Source organism: Chiroxiphia lanceolata, chromosome 10, assembly GCF_009829145.1.
Source record: "Chiroxiphia lanceolata isolate bChiLan1 chromosome 10, bChiLan1.pri, whole genome shotgun sequence".
Classification (NCBI taxonomy): Eukaryota; Metazoa; Chordata; class Aves; order Passeriformes; family Pipridae; genus Chiroxiphia; species Chiroxiphia lanceolata.
This window is the reverse complement of record NC_045646.1, coordinates 22,028,753-22,046,401: the sequence shown is the minus strand read 5'-3', so window position 1 is coordinate 22,046,401 and position 17,649 is coordinate 22,028,753. Positions and strand designations below refer to the sequence as shown.

Genomic DNA, 17,649 nt, shown 5'->3' with positions numbered 1-17,649 from the left:
CGGCAGTGCTTGCAATCGGAGCTGTGTTCAATTCCCGTCCTCCGAAGCATTTGTGGTGGCTCCCGGCGGGTTGGATCAATGCAATTTTCTTCTCTTGTCCAACATCGGAGCAAACCATCGAGCGGTGCCGGTGCTCCTCCGTGCTGTTAAATTCCAGGGCTCCCAACTCGAGATATCGAACCCTTAATAACCACTTTCCATTTTCGACTCTCTCCTCTCCTGCTGCTCCTCCGGTTCTCCGCGGTGTTGGCTAAGGGGTGTTTCTCTTGCTGGGATAATCTGTCTGAGGTGCTTCTCCACATAAGTGCTGCATCTATCTCAGCATCTCCCGGTGGGATTAAAATGGGTCCATCTTCACAGGTGGATCTGTGTGTGCTCTGTGTGGGGTTTTCTTGGATATTAAGTGGGTTTGTGGTGTGAGAGTCCTCATCTCTGTCTGGGAAACCCCTTTCTGTGGCCAGTGGTGCAGGTGATTGGCGTTGCCAGTGAGGAGAGTCTGACCCTGAATCAGCAAAGCCATGGGCACCAAATCCCTCCTAAGGGAGGAGGTGATGGATGGTGGAGCAGTCGGAGCCATGGGGTGTCCTTCTCCATGCTGGAGCCCGCACGGGAGGACTGAGCATCCCATTTTGGGCAAGGACCCGTCTCAGTCCCTCTCCTTTCCCACAGGTGTCCCATCCGGCCCCCGCAACGTCATCTCCATCGTCAACGAGACGTCCATCATCCTGGAGTGGCACCCGCCGCGGGAGACGGGCGGGCGGGACGACGTCACCTACAACATCGTCTGCAAGAAGTGCCGCTCGGACCGACGCGCCTGCTCCCGCTGCGACGACAACGTGGACTTCGTGCCCAGGCAGCTGGGGCTGACTGACACCCGCGTCTTCATCAGCAACCTGTGGGCGCACACGCCCTACACCTTCGAGATCCAGGCTGTCAACGGGGTTTCCAACAAGAGCCCGTTCCCGCAGCAGCACGTCTCCGTCAACATCACCACCAACCAGGCCGGTGAGTCCCGGGGGGATGCCGTGCCCGGGGGAGGTTTGGCTGTACCCCCTGCCAGATGCAGGCTCTGTGTGAAATGAAGCTCCAGGTCCCAAAGGAAAAGCCCCTGGGGTGTGAGTGGGGTGTGATGGCTGCGGTAAAACTGCCCCCAGCCCTGGGAGGGGAGAAAAGCCAGGAAAAGAGGGGGGAAGAGGGCTGGGGAGGTGGAGGGGTTGCCTGTGCCCTGGGCAGGGAGAGAGCTGCCTTGTGGGCAGGATATCCAATATGTGCTTTTTATCCCGCTCTAGATCTCTTGGGGATAAAATGGCATTGCCATTTCCCACTTTTCCCCAGGTGGGAGCAGGGAGATGGGATGAATTCAGTCTTGAAATGTAGCCTGGCTGCATTAAAGCACAGAGAGCAGCATTCCAGGGCTGAGTTCAGGTTCTGTCTCCTCTGGCACATCCCTCTCCCATTATTTTCTGTTTGTCCCCTTTTCCAGTCTCCTCTGCCCCTTTGCCTCCCTCTTCCCACTCAGGAATCAGGAACTGGACAAGCGGCTCTGGGCCAAGCCGGGATGCCAGCGGGGTGGGTGTGCAGATGGCAAGGGGGGAACTGGTCCCAGGCTGCACTGAGCAGCACAGGGACTGGAGGAGGTGGAAACCCATCTGCCCTGGGCAGAGAAAGGGGATGATAATTCCTGCTTTATGCCGAGCGTGTAATGCCGGGAGCCTTCACCATCCTGCTCCCTTGGGAGAACATGATGGGGAAACCTGGTGGAAATATTTCGGTCTCCTGCCTCCAGGGAATACAAATCTACACTCGTGCCTGGCTGGCATTGCCATCTGCTGAACCACGACCAATCAAACCTGCTTCCTGTTTTCGGGCCTTTTTTTTCTGGGGCGGGATTTTGGGGTGTTTCTTAGCTCTTCTCCTGCCCTGGGGAGCTGGGAAGAGCCAGGTCACCCTTGTCTATCTGTCCATACCCCAGTGCTCCCTGTTTGTCTTGCAAAGGCTGAATGTTCATGTGGAAATGTTGAGTTGTGGGGTAAACTGATAGAAAGGCAGCAGCACTGTCAAGGACAGGATCAGTACTCTCCCTCTAAAATCCCTTTGGCTTTGCTGTGGATTTTTCCAACCATTTTCCCAGCCTGATCCACGCTAACGGGAATTAACAAAACATCAGTTTGTTTCATTTCAACCCACGAGCATCTCCCCAGAGAGGATGTGGAGAGATTAAAAAAAATAATATGGGATTAAATATGCCAGGTAAACAAAGATGGTGCTAAACTATCAACATCTCCCATTGGGGCCACATGGAACGAGGTTCCTGCCACCCCCGGATTCCCTCCATGGCATGATCCTGTGCCCCAAGCTGGTCGTGCCAGGCTCAGCTCTTCCCTGGATCCACACAGGGGAAGCATTTTCCTTGCCTGCACTCGGCATGGTGAGGAGGAGGAGGGCAGAGAGGACTGGATAGGGAGCTGACTGTGTGAACAGGACATGCCAGTGCCCCTTTGGGTGTGGAGAGACTTGAATACCTCTCTGGGAAGCTTTTGGTAGGATTAAGTGCAGGATCAGGTCTGTATTGACCGGCTCTGGTCCTTTTAAGTATAACTTGCAGGGCAAAAAGCCTTTGGAAAAGTGGTTCCTGGCTAATTTAGTGTCTCAGTGTCCTTAATGGTGGAAGGACAGTGTTCTGCTGCCAGGGATGCTCAGCTCCAGAGATGCATGACTCCAGGGCTGCACAGCTCCAGGGATGGTTGGCTCTGGGAGTGCACAGCTCCAGGGATGGTTGGCTCTGGGAATGCACAGCTCCAGGGATGGTTGGCTCTGGGAATGCACAGCTCCAGGGATGGTTGGCTCTGGGAATGCACAGCTCCAGGGATGGTTGGCTCTGGGAATGCACAGCTCCAGGGATGGTTGGCTCTGGGAATGCACAGCTCCAGGGATGGTTGGCTCTGGGAATGCACAGCTCCAGGGATGGTTGGCTCTGGGAATGCACAGCTCCAGGGATGGTTGGCTCCCCAGCAGGCACCGAGCAGCCCTGGGATCGCTCTGGTGGGTGCAGGGAGCAGGGCAGGAGCAGTGGCAGTGGGGAGGATGTACCTGGCAGCTGTTTTGGAGAAGGGGCTTGTTGAGCTCTGGTCTGGTGCATGAACTGAAGTATTATGGGCTGCTTTGCAGAGCGATGTGGTGTGTGGCATAGCTGGTGGGACTGATTAGAAACGTGTGGCAGGGAGGGAAAGGGGTTGGACCCGACGCCAGTGCCAAACATTCTGCTTTCTCCAGGGATACTGTGACAGGATGCTCGGGACCCCTGTGCTGTGCTGCCCAGGGGGTCTTGGGGGCTGCAGGGATGGAGGTACTGCCTTCTGAGCATCCTTGTGCCATTGCCTCAGGAGATGAGAGATGGTTTGAGGCTGTTTTGCAAGTGTTTGGGCTTTGGAAATAGAACTCCGTGGGGAAGCATGTTTGAGTAATGAGGATGAGCATCCCCCGAGAGCTCCTAAAGAGCAGATCCAGCAGCTCCTCTGGAGCCAAAGCTGTTCTACAGGCTCCTTGCTGGGGTGTCCCCTGGTTTCCCATCATTGTCCTGAGGTTGGCAGATTTTTGCTCCTACATCCCTGACAGCACGTCCTGACAGCACGTGGGGTGGCAGCTGTGGTACAGGCTCCCTGGGTGCCGGGTGTTGGATCCCCAGAGAGGCTGTTACACCAAGAGATGTCAAGCAGAGCCGGAGGCTGTCACCAAGCCTTGGTTTGTTCCCGCTGGGGAGAGCTTTGCTGTCTCTGTCCCACCGTGGGAGACGTCCTTGGAGCGAGCAGTCCCAGGGAGAAGGAACACCAAGGATTTCTAAGCCCCTAATTAAAAAGAATAGTTGGTTTAAATACCAGAATTCCCTCGCCAGCTCACTGCTCTGCTTCCACGTAAGCTGCTGAGATGCCTCTCTTCCCACTGCTAATGAGTGAGCTTGTCCCACGAGTCTGACAATCGCAGGCGTGGGAGACTTGGGATGCTCTGTGTGCCCAGGGGATTTTCCCCCTTCCCAGGGCTGTTTTCCCTACCCCTCTCCATTAATTTTCCCTCTCTCCCCTCTTCCTCGGCAGCACCCTCCACCGTCCCCATCATGCACCAGGTGAGTGCCACGATGAGGAGCATCACGCTGTCCTGGCCCCAGCCCGAGCAGCCCAACGGGATCATCCTGGACTACGAGATCCGCTATTACGAGAAGCTGAGCCGCATCTGCACGCCCGACGTCGGCAGCTCCGTGGGCGCCAGGCCGGCACCGGTGAGCTCGGGGGAAACCCTGCCATGGAGGGGGGCTGGGGGCACGGGGGCTTCACACTGAGGCTGCTCAGGGCCTGAGCCTGCTGGGAGAGGGGGAACATCGATGGGCTCTGAGTCAGGCTCTGCTGGGAAGGGTCCACGTGGAACAGGCGGCGGGACAGGCACCAGGTCACCTGGGCTGCCTCCAGAAGGTGGGAGCAATGTGCAGCCAGGGGGAGGGGAGAGATGTGGCTACGAATGCTAATTCATAGACTCACAGAATGGCTTGAGTTGGAAAGGACCCTAAAGCTCATCTGGTTCCAACCCCCCTACCATGGGCAGGGACACCTCTCACTAGACCAGGTTGCTCAGAGCCCCATCCAACCTATGCCATTGCTCCCCCGGGGCAGTATTTTGTCTAGCACATCAGTGCCTGCCTTGGCTCCGGTATCTGTTAGGATGAGCAGGGACCTGGAGCAAGGGGACAGTGTCTGGAGGAGGGGAGGAGGCCAGTGAGGGCCGGTGAAGGTTGCTGGGTTGTCCCTGTCCTGGGTCACTGCATCCAGTCCTTTCCCTGGCAACTGTCCTTCCCCGCAGGGGACACGCTCCCAACCCCTGCGCTGAACCGTGCCGTGCCCAAGCTGTTCCATCCCTCCTGTGTCTTGCCAGCTCTAATGAATTCCTCTAAATGTGAATAATTAGATGATCTCACCAGTGGCCTCTTACCAGCAAATCACCAGGGAATGTGGCAAAAAATGAGATTGGAGACAACAGGAGGTTTCCACCAAGATTTAGCACAAGGTTTAGCCAGCACAGGAGGGACTGCAGGGGCTGGGGCTCTCAGCAGAGGCAGGTTGCCCTTGAACCTGCTTGAACAAGCCCTTGTAGGGCACATTATGGTGTTTTATGGAATCACAAAATCATTTGGGTTGGAAGGGACCTTAAAGATCATCTAGTTCCAACCCCCTGTCAGGTTTCCATAGCTGTGTGATGTTTCTGAAAGGCACAGGGACATCAATGGTTTGAAGAGGAGGAATTTGTGGCTCATGAGTATTTTTGATCTGGATGCTCTTATTGTTTCTCCCTGCTCCTCCATGCTCCATGCTGTGGTGGGACCAGGGAGGCTGCTTGGGAGGCCTGTGCTGCAGGGACCTCCCCAGCTTCTTGGAGGCCAGGCAGAGCTTGTGGGTCCTGTTTCATAGAATCACAAAATGTCCTGGGTTGGAAGGGACAATAAAGATCATCTCGTTCCAGCCTCCCTGCCACGGGCAGGGACACCTTCTACTAGCCCAGGTTGCTCCAAGCTCTGTCCAGCCTGGCCTTGGACACTTCCAGGGATGGGCCAGCCACAGCTTCTCTGGGCAACCTGTGCCAGGGCCTCCCCACCCTCCCAGGGAAGGATTTCTTCCCAATATCCCACCTAACCCTGCCCTCTGGCAGTGTAAATAGTCCCTCTCCATCTTTCCTGTCAGCTCCCTTCAGGTACTGGAAGGCTGCAATTAGCTCACCTCAAAATCTTCTCTTCTCCAGGCTGAACAGTCCCAGTTCTCTCAGCCTTTCCTGTGAGATCCTCCATGTCAGGGATGCTCCTGAGGCAGAAGCAGGGCCTCTGCTTTATCCCCGTGCAGCTAAACCTCATCCCTGCTATCACGGGGGGCGGGTGGGCCCTGCTGTCCCTCATCCCCACCTCTGACCGTCCCTCTCGGCCGTGCCCACAGGACCACAACGAGTACAACTCCTCCATGGCCCGGAGCCAGACCAACACGGCGCGGATCGAGGGGCTGCGGCCCGGCATGGTGTACGTGGTGCAGGTGCGGGCCCGCACCGTGGCCGGCTACGGCAAGTACAGCGGGAAGATGTGCTTCCAGACCCTGACGGACGGTGAGCGAGCGCGGGAGGGGTGGGTGGTTGTCTTTCCAGCCGTGGCTTCACGCTCTAATTGGATCAGAGGAACTTGTCTCCACGCAGCTCTGTCCCAGCGGGCAGGGCAGCGTGGCGGGAGCCAGGTGACTCTCAGCGGTGTCTCGTTAGCCGCCAGCTGGAGGAGTGATCCGCCTGGAATCTCCTGGCTCCGCGTTACCCCCGTTGTTCCGCTGCACTTCTGCCTTTGCCGCCTCCAGCCGCGGTGACAGAACCCCCTGCCACGGGCTCTGAACCCGGCACGGTGGGATGGGGTGGGAGGAGGGTTGTAGAGCCTTGGAGGAAGGACTCTGGGATACTCAGAGCCACATTTGAGCCATCAGGGCAAAGCTGGAAGGGTCAGACCCATGACTGAAAGGTGATTTCCCACCCCAAGTTGGGACCCTCACCTCATGACCTTCATGGCTTCTTCTGGCCTCCTTGCCAAAGTCATGCTGCCTTTTTTCTGGCCCCAGCCCTTCCCTGCACCCACAAACACTTGATTCCTTTATAGACTACTAACTCATGGGAGGGTTTTCCAGTAATCCCAGTTTCAGGACTAATCCAGAGGCTGGTGAGTGAAACAAGGCTCCTTTTGTGGTCCTCTCACCCCTGAAGAGAGAGAGAGCCCCTTCCCTGCTGCTGCTGGTGTGACTCCTGCTCTGTTCAAGTGGCATCCATGGCTCCCAGACTTGCTTCCTGTCTTTCCTAAAGCTTTTCTTCTTTCCTAAAACTTTTTTTCTGTCCTAAAACTGGGTCACCCCATACTCACATTCACATTGAGTGCCAGCTGGAGTGGGAAGAGGAAAACCACGTAGGGCAACCAAAGGGAAGGAAATGGTAATAAACCCCCCTCCAATGCCTTGAATATTCAGGATTAGAGAAGCAAGAAGAAAAATCCTGCCTCAAATAAGCAATTAATTGAAATTTAATAAGAAAGGGTAGTGTAGATTATTAAATAATAATTGATTGTTAGATGAGAATTTTTCAGGATTTAAGCAGCATGCAAGAGATAAATCTAGTTGGCAGTAATTAACTGCAGAGTAGAAAAATACAGATAAAAGGGTGCTAAATGCTTTCTTTCAGATGAATTTTATTTTAACCCTTGTGTGTGGTGGCTGCCACAGCCTGGCAGACCTCACTGGGGGTGGTTGGGGAAGGGAGTGTCTCTGGAATGCTATAGAAGTCCCCAGGAATGTGGGATCTACTGGATACTGCCTGTTGAGGGCACCCACACTGCTGACAGGGCAGCGGATACAGGAGGGTGCAAGTGGTTTTTTTGGGGTTCCTCCAGGAGTGTCCAGTCCTCCCTGTGCCACCTTGGCTTTCACCCCAGCCTGCTGCTGAAGAACACAGCAGGTGGCTGAGGGGACACAGGGAGTTGGAGAGATGCTCAGTGGGGAAAGGATGCTGTGGTTGCCATGGCTCTGCAAAAGAAGTTGTCACGTGCAATCTGGGGAGATGTTAAAACCCACAAGCACACCTGCAGTAAAGGTGCCCAGGTTCTCCTGGGCCTCACTCTCAAGGTCATCTGTCGCATGGTGGACTCTCTGGCTGGTTTGATTATTAATGGGATCTTTTCTCTTCCTCCTTTCCTACAACAAGTAGGAATTTTGTGTCTGTGAGACCCCACGTTAAAATTGGTCAAAGTGACCAATGGGTTTAAATCATAGAATCTCAGAATGGTTGGGGTTAGAGGGACCTTAGAGATAATGCAGTTCCAACCCCCTGCCATGGGCAGGGACACCTTCCACTAGACCAGGTTGTTCAATAAATAAATTTATTGAGGAAAGAGAAATGCCAGAGCACAGACAAACCACCTTGTGAACCTCATCTCTCCAGGAAACTGGGCCCACGCACATCGGTTTGACTTCATTCCCAGGACCTTCTCCTCCATGTTTTCAACCCCAAGCTGCGTGAGCTGAGTGTGACAGTCCATCCCTGTGCAATGCAACACCGGCTCAACCGATGCTCCTGCCTGGATCCTCCCTGTCCCATCACCCTCCCATGGGAGCAGCACCCATGGAATCAGAGGGGGGCATTACAAGATCCTTTCCCAGAGGCTGCTCTTACCCCAAGGGAGAATTCACCCCATCCCTCTTCCCTTGCAGACGACTACAAGTCGGAGCTGAGGGAGCAGCTGCCGCTGATCGCGGGGTCCGCGGCGGCCGGGGTGGTCTTCATCGTCTCACTGGTGGCCATTTCCATCGTCTGCAGCAGGTGGGTCCCTGTGGGATGCTGTGTCCCTGCAAGGTGGAGGTGGTAAGGTATAGATTTGGGGTAGGAGGGGAGGGATGGGGGACCCCTGTAGCTGGAGAAAGCACCGAGATGCCACTGCTCCTGGAGTGTTGCTGGCGGGGAAGTGGGTTGTGGCCACCAGCAGCTGCTGATCCCTGAAGCCTGGCTGTTTCCTCCCTCTCCTCTCCCAGGAAGCGAGCCTACAGCAAGGAAGCTGTGTACAGTGATAAACTGCAGCACTACAGCACAGGCCGAGGTGAGTGGGGCAAAGAGGGAATGGGAGGGTGATCTCTAACCTGCACCCGACATCTGCCCCTCTCCTCTGCCTTCAGAGGGGTGGAAGCCCCTTGGGCAGGTGAAGAGGACCATGGGGAGGGACTAGAGATGACAAATGTGTGTCAGGCTGTCTGGGGGTGGTTTGCAGTGGTGCAGCACTGTAGGTAGGAAGTGTGCCAGGAGGGATTTGGGCGATGATGAGGGATTTTGGGGGATGCAAGGGGTAGGGGGCATGTAGGGAACAAGGGCTGGGGAGAGGATGCTGTGAAGGCTCCCAGAGGAGAAAGGAAAGGAGAGAAGTGGTGTTCAGAGAGAAGAGGAGCTTCTCATCTCCTGCCACAGGCTCTGCCTCTGCCACAATCAGTGCTGGGCTATATAGATTTTGGGAACATTGTTGGGGAGTGTGGGCTGATGGCTGGCACTGCTGCTGTCCTGTCCACGTGGCTGATGTTTGTCCTGTACGCTGCTCCAGGAAGGATGTGCAGACAGTGACTGGGAAGGTTTAACTGGCTTTGGGCTGCTGATCCCCTTGGCAAATAATTGGGAGAGCCTGAGCTTTTCCTGAGAGACCTCTGTGGTTGATGGAACTGTGCACCAGAATAAATCCAAGGTGTATTTGTGTGGAATGTCTGTCAGGTGCCCCTCCAGCAGCCAGCACTGGAAATGATAATAAAGCAGCAAAGCAGCAGCTTTTTTGGGGGGGGGATTTGCCACCTGGTGCCCACAGGCTCCGTGCCCCATCTCTGTGGGATGTAAATCCCATTTACACTCTCCTGGAGATGCCTCCCAGGTGCAGTTAGCTGCCTTGGGGGAAGAACCATCTCTGGGTCCTGGGCACCTGCCTGGGGAAAAGGGATATGGGATGCAGGGATGGATGAAGGATGGCTGGGGAAGGCAGGGAGCAGAATGGATGAGCAGAGGAGAGGGATGGAGATGGAGTGACCAACCTGGCAGAAAAATTCAGGAGGGCTGAGAGGGCTGGAAAGGGGTTGGAGGCAGCAGAAGAACCCAGCCAAGCCAGCAAAGCACACTGGATTTTGTTTGACCTTCTCAGCTTCATCCCAAAACCTCCCAACGTGATGGCAGCACTGTGGGGGGCCTAAACCTCCCGGCAAACAATAAACTGTTTTCCCAACATCACTGGGTGATCCTGAAATACAACAGACCTGTGCTTTTCCTCCCCGTTTCCTCCCCGTTTCTGCACTGCAGGGAGCAGGGCAAGATTTATTTGATACCTGATGGCTGAACCCGTGTCAGGCTGCAGGTGACTGATTTTTCCCATTTCCCCCTGGTTTTGAAGCATTCACAACTCCATGTATGTCTCTGGCTCGCTCCAAGCACCCCAAATCCCGGGATACTCAAACTAGGTAGGGAAGTAATGAAGTACATGCCTGTGTTTGGTTTTTAAACCTGGTGGATGTGAGGATTGGTGTGTGAAATCCGGGGGTGCCGGCGCTCCCGGACTCCTGTCAAGGTTAGTGAGCCTCTGGGTGCTCCGTTAGTGCAGATGCTCGAGGAAAACAGGTGGGAAATTTGTGGTGAGCAACTAATGGAGTAACGAGAGCATCCTCTGGAACAAATCACTCTGTGTTAACTGGCACAGCAATTACAACCTCCCAGCACAGCTCTGCCATCCCTCCGGCAGCCCCCCTGGGATCGCTGCCGGTGCCAAGGACTGCCCCGGCTGGGTTTTGGGGTGACATGGGGTCTCTCAGGCTGTGATTTTTCGTGGTTTATCCCTGCCACTGCTTCACTGGGAGCTTTGAGATTGGGAAAACAGAGAAAACACCCTGCTGAAGCACTAGCGAGTCAGCAGGAGAGGGTTTTTCCTGTCCCCAAGATAATAATTCCCAAGGAAAAATGATGCGAGAAGGAATTGGACACTGGATTCAGGGACAACTTTTGAAGAGTGATAAAAAATTTGCCATAGTCTGCAGCAGTGATAAATGGCCTAATCCAGTTTTTAGGGGTATTGGGATGATTTTAAGAGCACGAAGCCCTTTTTGGTGCTTTTGGTGGTGTGCTTCAGTACCTGGAATTTCACTCAGCTTCTGCCAGCGATGACTGGGGTTAGGGTGGCTGAGGTTTGCAGAGCTGAGGAGTGGGTTTAGCTGCCCTAATCCCACTCATTTGGGTGGGATGAGGATGAGGGGGGGAGCTGACCCTGGTGTTTACTGAGTGCATGGGCAGGCCCTGGGGCAAATCAGAGGGTGTTGGAAAACCAGTGACAGTGAGCAGGAAACTTTGGCATTGTTTTCTCCTCTATTTTTTCAATACGTTGATCAGCGAGTCAGTCTCCGTTATGATCCTGTAAATCCCTTTGTAATCCTGGCTGGAGCATCAGCTGCTCTTGTAAAAAAATTTATGGGGCAGTTAAAGTGTATGAGACAGAGCTGTAAAGGGATTTATGAACTGGGAGATGCACAGATGGCTTCATTGCAGCCTTCCCCACCTCCGAGGTGCAGAGCTTTTGCCCCAAACGCCTCTTTTGGGGGTGAGGGTGCTCCTGCCTGGTCCCTCCCCGGTCCTTGATACCCCACAAGCAGCTGTCCCTCGGTGGCTGTTTGGCACCAGCAGTGCCCACTGCCAGGGTTTTGTGGCTCCTCCTGAATTACTTTGCAGCCGGGAGCTGATTTGGATTCCTGGCGCAGAGGTGATGCTGTGGTCCACGCATCCATCTGTGTGTCGGCTCTAGAAGGACTCTGGGAAGCACCAGTGTGACAGGATCATGGTCCTTGGAAAGGTCCTGGACAGGGTAATCAAATCACTGTAAGGACGAGGTGCCTTGGGGTGGAGGACCAGGCAGTGATGTCTCTCCTGGTGTCCTCCAGAGATGACCCTGAGAGGCTACTCTGCCATCCCTGGCCCCTTTTTTCAGACAAGAAATGGCACAGGAAGCTGAACTTCCCCTGAGAGGATCACAGCCCATTCTGGGTCCCTGTGGTACAACACTGGGGGTGGCTGTGACCTCACTCTGCCCTGCAGCCGTGGCCCCTGGCAGCTCCACAAGCCCCTGGGCATCCAAACACAATGTCTGCAAACCCAATCTGGGCAATGTGGGGGTCTGTTTTGATTTTTTCCACCACTGAAAAAGGGCAAGGGCCCACTTGCAGCATCCCCTGCTCTGCCTTGCCCCCGTGCAAGGGACCGCACACGTGTCACAGTGCCCGGCCAAGCTGGATTTTCATGGATCCATCCAGGTTGTTGGTTATAATTGCTGCACTCTGTCAATTTAGTAGCCGCCACAAAGCTATCAGAGGCCTTTTTGGATAAATAAATATTTCTTCACTAACGTGTGGAGCCTCATAAAGCCTTCACCGTAAAGCCAGCACGTTGTAGTTCAGGTCTGTAACTGCTCCCATTGCCAGGGAGGAGGAGGAGGAGGAGGAGGAGGAGGAAGAGGAGGAGGAGGAGGAGGAGGAGGAGGAGGAAGGATAACAGTGGAGGAGTGGAGAGCTGAGGAGGAAAGGAGGGTTGCAGGGGAGGGCTGGGTGCAGTGGGGAGACCAAACTCCAATTCTTGGCCATGGCACAACTGCTCTTTGTTTCCCAGGCTGCTTGATGGATGACTTGTGGATGCTCCATCCCTGGGACTGTTCAAAGCCAGGTTGGAGGGGGCTTGAAACAAACTGGTGGAAGGTGTCCCTGCCCATGTCAGAGGGTGGAACTGAATGAGCTTTAAGGCTTTCAGCCCAAACCATTCTATTAATTCTGTATTTTTATAATTCTCTCCCTTTTGCTGTTGTTCCCATCTTTCCTGCACCAAGGGTCTCCAGGGATGAAGATCTACATCGACCCCTTCACCTACGAGGACCCCAATGAGGCAGTCAGGGAGTTCGCCAAGGAGATCGATGTGTCCTTTGTGAAGATAGAAGAAGTCATTGGAGCAGGTGGGTCTCACCATCTCCTGCTGCCCATCCTTCCCTGCCCTGTCTGCCACTCCTGTGTGTCCAGACACGCACCTGGAGCAATTTTCTGGGGAAGCACATGTGGTCCTTCACTGGGAAACAGTCAAGGAAGCCTTGAGACATTTCTGGATTTGTGATAGGTGAGGGTGGACAGGAGGTTGGTTTATGCTCTCAAAGTGCCTCTAAGGTGGGAAAGGCTCCAGGAATGTATTCACTGGCTGACCATGGGGCCTCTTGGGATTTCCCACTTGGCTTTTCTATGAGATAACAAGAAAAGCCAGATCTTACTGTAGTCTGTGCCATATTCCCATACATATGTATATATACACACACGTGCACGTATGTGTGTGTCATCTGTGCTGTTTCTATTGCCATTTTTAAATAACTATGTCATACTCTTAGGAGAGAAAGTGAGAAGCTGTTGGGGGGAAGCTGTGAAGAAGCAATGACTTAGTTTGGTCGTGATCAAGTTCAATGATGTATCACTTGCCCTTTGCTGCTCATAAAGGCAAAGTGGCTGCAAACCCGGCTTAGATGTAATCCCTCCACAGGCAAATTGTGCCTTGCTGAAGGAAAAGCTCTCCTGCTGGAAAGGAGAGGACGCTTTGTTCATACTTTAAATCAGAGAGCAGCAATGTAAACAGACCAATTATTTTCCATCCCAAGATAAGTGATGTGCAAAAAGGCAGCTGGGATTATCAGTGCTGACATCTGATATTTGAGGTCATCCTTAAATGTTGAAGTTCTTGCTCTGCAAATCCTTCTTGTGGGGGCCTGCAAGAGCAGCCCCAGCCTTTGCTTGTGTTGGTGTTGGGCTTTATCACCTCAGAGAATGTTGCAAGCCTAAACACGTCCCTAGCAGCAGACGTTGCCCCTTCTAGAGAGGACAAGTGAGCAGATTTGTAGAGGAGAGTGTTGTTGAAGTGTGAACTGGCTGCCATTTCTCATCTGGTTGGTCTGGAGACCAAACAGCCCAAGATACTACTGCTCTCTGCAATGTTCTGTGTGGAGGAGGAGGAGGAGGTGGTAGCAGATGGTCTTGAGGCACTTGATGCTCTGGTCTGGTTGACAAGGCGGTGACCACTCAATGGTTGGACTCGATGACCTTGGAGGTCTTTTCCAACCTGAATGATTCCGTGATTGTCTTGCACTTGCAGGGGAGTTTGGAGAAGTGTACAAGGGCCGCCTGAAGCTGCCGGGCAAGCGGGAGATCTACGTGGCCATCAAAACGCTGAAAGCCGGTTACTCGGAGAAGCAGCGGCGGGACTTCCTGAGCGAGGCCAGCATCATGGGGCAGTTCGACCACCCCAACATCATCCGCCTGGAGGGCGTGGTGACCAAGAGCCGGCCGGTCATGATCATCACCGAGTTCATGGAGAACGGCGCCTTGGACTCCTTCCTGCGGGTAGGACGAGCTGGGGCTGTGGGGACTGTTGGTCGGTTGTGGGATTCGGGAATGAGATGTTGGTGTCCCGTTTGTAAATCCCAACCTGTTTGCTTGGATCAGGAGCTGGTTGCAGTGTGCCATGCACCCCAAAAATGTGTGTTCTGGTGCTGGTTACCTCTGCTTTAATCAGGCAGGGCAGCTGGATGGTCCTCTGGGGAGGTGCAGCATCCCCCTGAGGCTGGGGTGAGCGCCCTGTCCCACGGTGGGCTCTGCGCACTGACCCCAGCGCCTGCTCTTTGTGGCCGCAGCAAAACGACGGGCAGTTCACAGTGATCCAGCTGGTGGGAATGCTCAGAGGGATCGCTGCTGGGATGAAGTACCTCGCGGAGATGAATTACGTGCACCGGGATCTGGCTGCCAGGAACATCCTGGTCAACAGCAACCTGGTGTGCAAAGTGTCCGACTTCGGCCTCTCGCGCTACTTGCAGGACGACACGTCTGACCCCACCTACACCAGCTCCTTGGTAGGTACCTCTCATGGGGTTTTACCCTGCCCAGCATTCCCCGTGCCTGCCCTGCACTCGCTACCAGCTGGACCTGGAACAAGGATGCTGGATGTACACCCTGGCATGGGTGGGAGCATCTCATGAGTGTTCTCATCATGTATGGTCACGGTGGTTCCCACAAGTCATCCTCTTTTCCCTCCTTTCTCTTCCTCCTTTTCATGAGTTTTCCACCTCCCTCCTCCCCAGACATCTTCCTGCCCTCCACAGTTTCCCGATATACCTCTTCCCTTTTCTCCGTGGAGGAAAGGTGCACAGAGGGGTCTCTGGAGAGATGGGAAGGGAAGGCAGGGAGATCACAGCAACTCCCGACGGCACAGCGATGGCATTTTAACTCCCCTTCCCCCAGCACTCCAGGTCTGGACTGCTTTTCCCTGCTGGAAACTTGTTCCATGCATTAATTAGAGACACAAGCCTAATGGGAGCTCTGCTGTTCCCCAGCCACCCCTCTCCTCCTTAATTCACTCATACATAGGTATCAGCAGCTCCTCTCTCCCCTGCTCCCACTGCCTCTGGGGACTCCCAGCTCCCCACCATGGCCATCATCCTGTCAGTGAGCCCTGAGCCCCTGAGTGTTCAGGATGACCAGAGGAGAAGGGGATGAGTTAGGATTAATTAGGAGAGCGTGCAGTGGTGCCGGCACGAGGCTGCACTGACTCCTGCCAAAGGAGTTCCTTGGGCTGCCAAGCTGTGCCCAGGCACCAGGGCTGGTCCAGCTGTCAAAATGAGAAAGCCATGGACATGCCTTTAAGGCTGACTCAGCAGCTCACCAGTTGCAGCCCTTCATTCTCTCTCCCCTGCTCATGGGGTGTTTCCATCCCTCCAGACCTGCCCTGCTCCCTGCCCAGCCCCTCTGCAGGCAGCAGCCTTTGAGCAGACACCCAGCTTTTATTTTTCCTTCAAAGACCCCGGCAGTAGCTGCTGAGACGAGGCATGAATTAGTCTTTCCCCCACCTTCAGAGATAAAAAGAGATTATCTCATCTGTGTTTTTATTTAATTTAGGCCATAATAGATCTCCCTGGCAGCTGGGAAGTGATGCTGTGCCTGCGATTGCATCACTCTGCCTCCCACAGCAGGCTTTTCGCTCTGGGGAAAAGGCAGGAAAAACAACCTAGCAGTTAATTTCTTCATTTGTAGTTATTCAAATCAAATTTTTTACCATTCATCCCTCAAGAGCAGCTGACGCTTCCCTGGAAAGGCTACAGAAAACAATTGTGCTGAACAATTTACAATGCAGTTCTGCCCCCGGTAAATTCCGTCCGTGTCTGTGGTTTTCCTTATCCCTGGGCTCTTTTTGTGGTTATTTCAGCAGAGCTTGCCCAGGGAGCAATCCCTCTGTGTGCTGCCCCTCCTCACATCCCTGCCCCTCAGCATGGCCTCTGGCCCTGGGACCGGCCCTGGTTTGGTGGGGTGGCTTGAGATGCTGAGCCTGATTCTGAGCTTTTAGGAGAAGCAAACAAACCCTGGCTGGTGGGTATCCAGGCTCCTCTGCCAAGGGAGCTGTTTCTCAGCTGCTCTCCCTTTTTCCCCTAGGGGGGTAAGATCCCTGTCAGGTGGACGGCGCCGGAGGCCATTGCCTACCGCAAGTTCACCTCGGCCAGCGACGTCTGGAGCTACGGCATCGTCATGTGGGAGGTGATGTCGTTCGGGGAGAGGCCCTACTGGGACATGTCCAACCAAGATGTAAGCACTGGGGGTCATCCAGCCTGCTCTGGGGGCATGTGGGTGGCTCGTTCCCTAAAGAAAGCCCTGCCTGAATGGCTCTCAGCTCCTTCCTGGAGCCTCAGGAGCACTTGGTTTGGAGATGAAACAGGCTGGCGAGTGAGAGGATGCAAGGAGGGAAATTGGGAAGAAAAACCAGTGGGCTGGTAATTGGACTTCAGCAAGCTGCAGGGCCTTTGAAAATGTTCAGAGGGCTTACGAGCAGGGAAGGAGCTTTGGAAGTGTGACTGCTGCACTCCGGCGCGATCCGCCGAGATAATGAGTGGCAGCTCTCCGCTGGGAGGAACTGCGGCGCGCGGAGCATCAGAGCGGAGATTAACCTCGGGGAGCGCCCGAGCTGGGAGCGTCTCCTCCCGCTCCCTTTGCTGCTGATCGGCTGGGCCGGCCTTCCCGGCTGCCTGTGGCACTCGTGCCCGCACACGCGGCCCGGCGAGCGCCGCTCACCCCTCCGCCAGCCCCCCGAGCCCCCGCCCCTCACGTGCCGCTCTGTCCCCCGCTGCCCACAGGTGATCAACGCCATCGAGCAGGATTACCGGCTGCCCCCGCCCATGGACTGCCCCGCCGCCCTGCACCAGCTCATGCTGGACTGCTGGCAGAAGGACCGCAACACCCGCCCGCGCTTCACCGAGATCGTCAACACCCTCGACAAAATGATCCGAAACCCGGCAAGCCTCAAAACTGTGGCTACCATCACCGCTGTGTGAGTGCCCGGCGCGTTGGGAGTGCTCCGTGCCGGCATCCCGAGCCACGGCAAAAGGCTCCTCTCGGCCCCAGGGGGAAGGATGGGAGTTCATCAGTCGGTTTGGCGGGAGTGAGGGTTTCTATCTTTGCTCTGCCTGACAGTCAGACAAAGAACATGTAGTTTTGAGCCAAGCAATAGCAATAATTCTTTGCTATTGATCCTTTATGGCGCGTGACCGTGCGGGTGTGGTGGCTGCTCTACCGGCACTTCCGTCCCTGTGGCTCCCGTGGCTGGATTGCAACGTGTGGGATTGCAAAGCTGCTTGGCACAGTGGTATTCCCACAGGACATGCCTTCTTTGAGGGACCACAAGGGTGCCTGGGGTGGATTGAGGGGCACATGCGTGTGCTGACTGGGCTCAGGGGTGGCAGCCCCTTAGTGCCAGCCAGGCTTGTCCCCAGCGGTGTGTTCCTGTTTCAGGCCTTCTCAGCCCCTCCTCGACCGCTCCATCCCCGACTTCACTGCCTTTACCTCAGTAGACGACTGGCTGAGTGCTGTGAAGATGAGCCAGTACCGGGACAGCTTCCTGACCGCTGGCTTCACCTCCCTGCAGCTGGTTGCCCAGATGACATCCGAGTGAGTTGGGTGCCCGAAAGCTGGATGCTGCCCGGCTGGGGGTTGGGAGAGGTGGGAAGGTCAGTTCAAGGCAAAGCGTGGGTATGAG

General features: G+C 54.9%; 1 protein-coding gene across 1 annotated transcript in view; it reads left to right on the top strand.

Moving 5' to 3' along the window:
* The window catches only part of EPHB1 (EPH receptor B1), a 77,958-nt gene that overhangs the window by 49,248 nt on the left and 11,061 nt on the right, over positions 1-17,649 (top strand). The window contains exons 5-15 of the mRNA XM_032697851.1: positions 670-1,005; positions 4,092-4,273; positions 5,970-6,132; positions 8,262-8,370; positions 8,580-8,644; positions 12,431-12,553; positions 13,729-13,976; positions 14,267-14,482; positions 16,056-16,205; positions 16,751-16,944; positions 17,406-17,561. Coding sequence (XP_032553742.1) covers positions 670-1,005; positions 4,092-4,273; positions 5,970-6,132; positions 8,262-8,370; positions 8,580-8,644; positions 12,431-12,553; positions 13,729-13,976; positions 14,267-14,482; positions 16,056-16,205; positions 16,751-16,944; positions 17,406-17,561 — 1,942 coding nt within the window. The remainder of the gene's footprint in view (positions 1-669; positions 1,006-4,091; positions 4,274-5,969; positions 6,133-8,261; positions 8,371-8,579; positions 8,645-12,430; positions 12,554-13,728; positions 13,977-14,266; positions 14,483-16,055; positions 16,206-16,750; positions 16,945-17,405; positions 17,562-17,649) is intronic.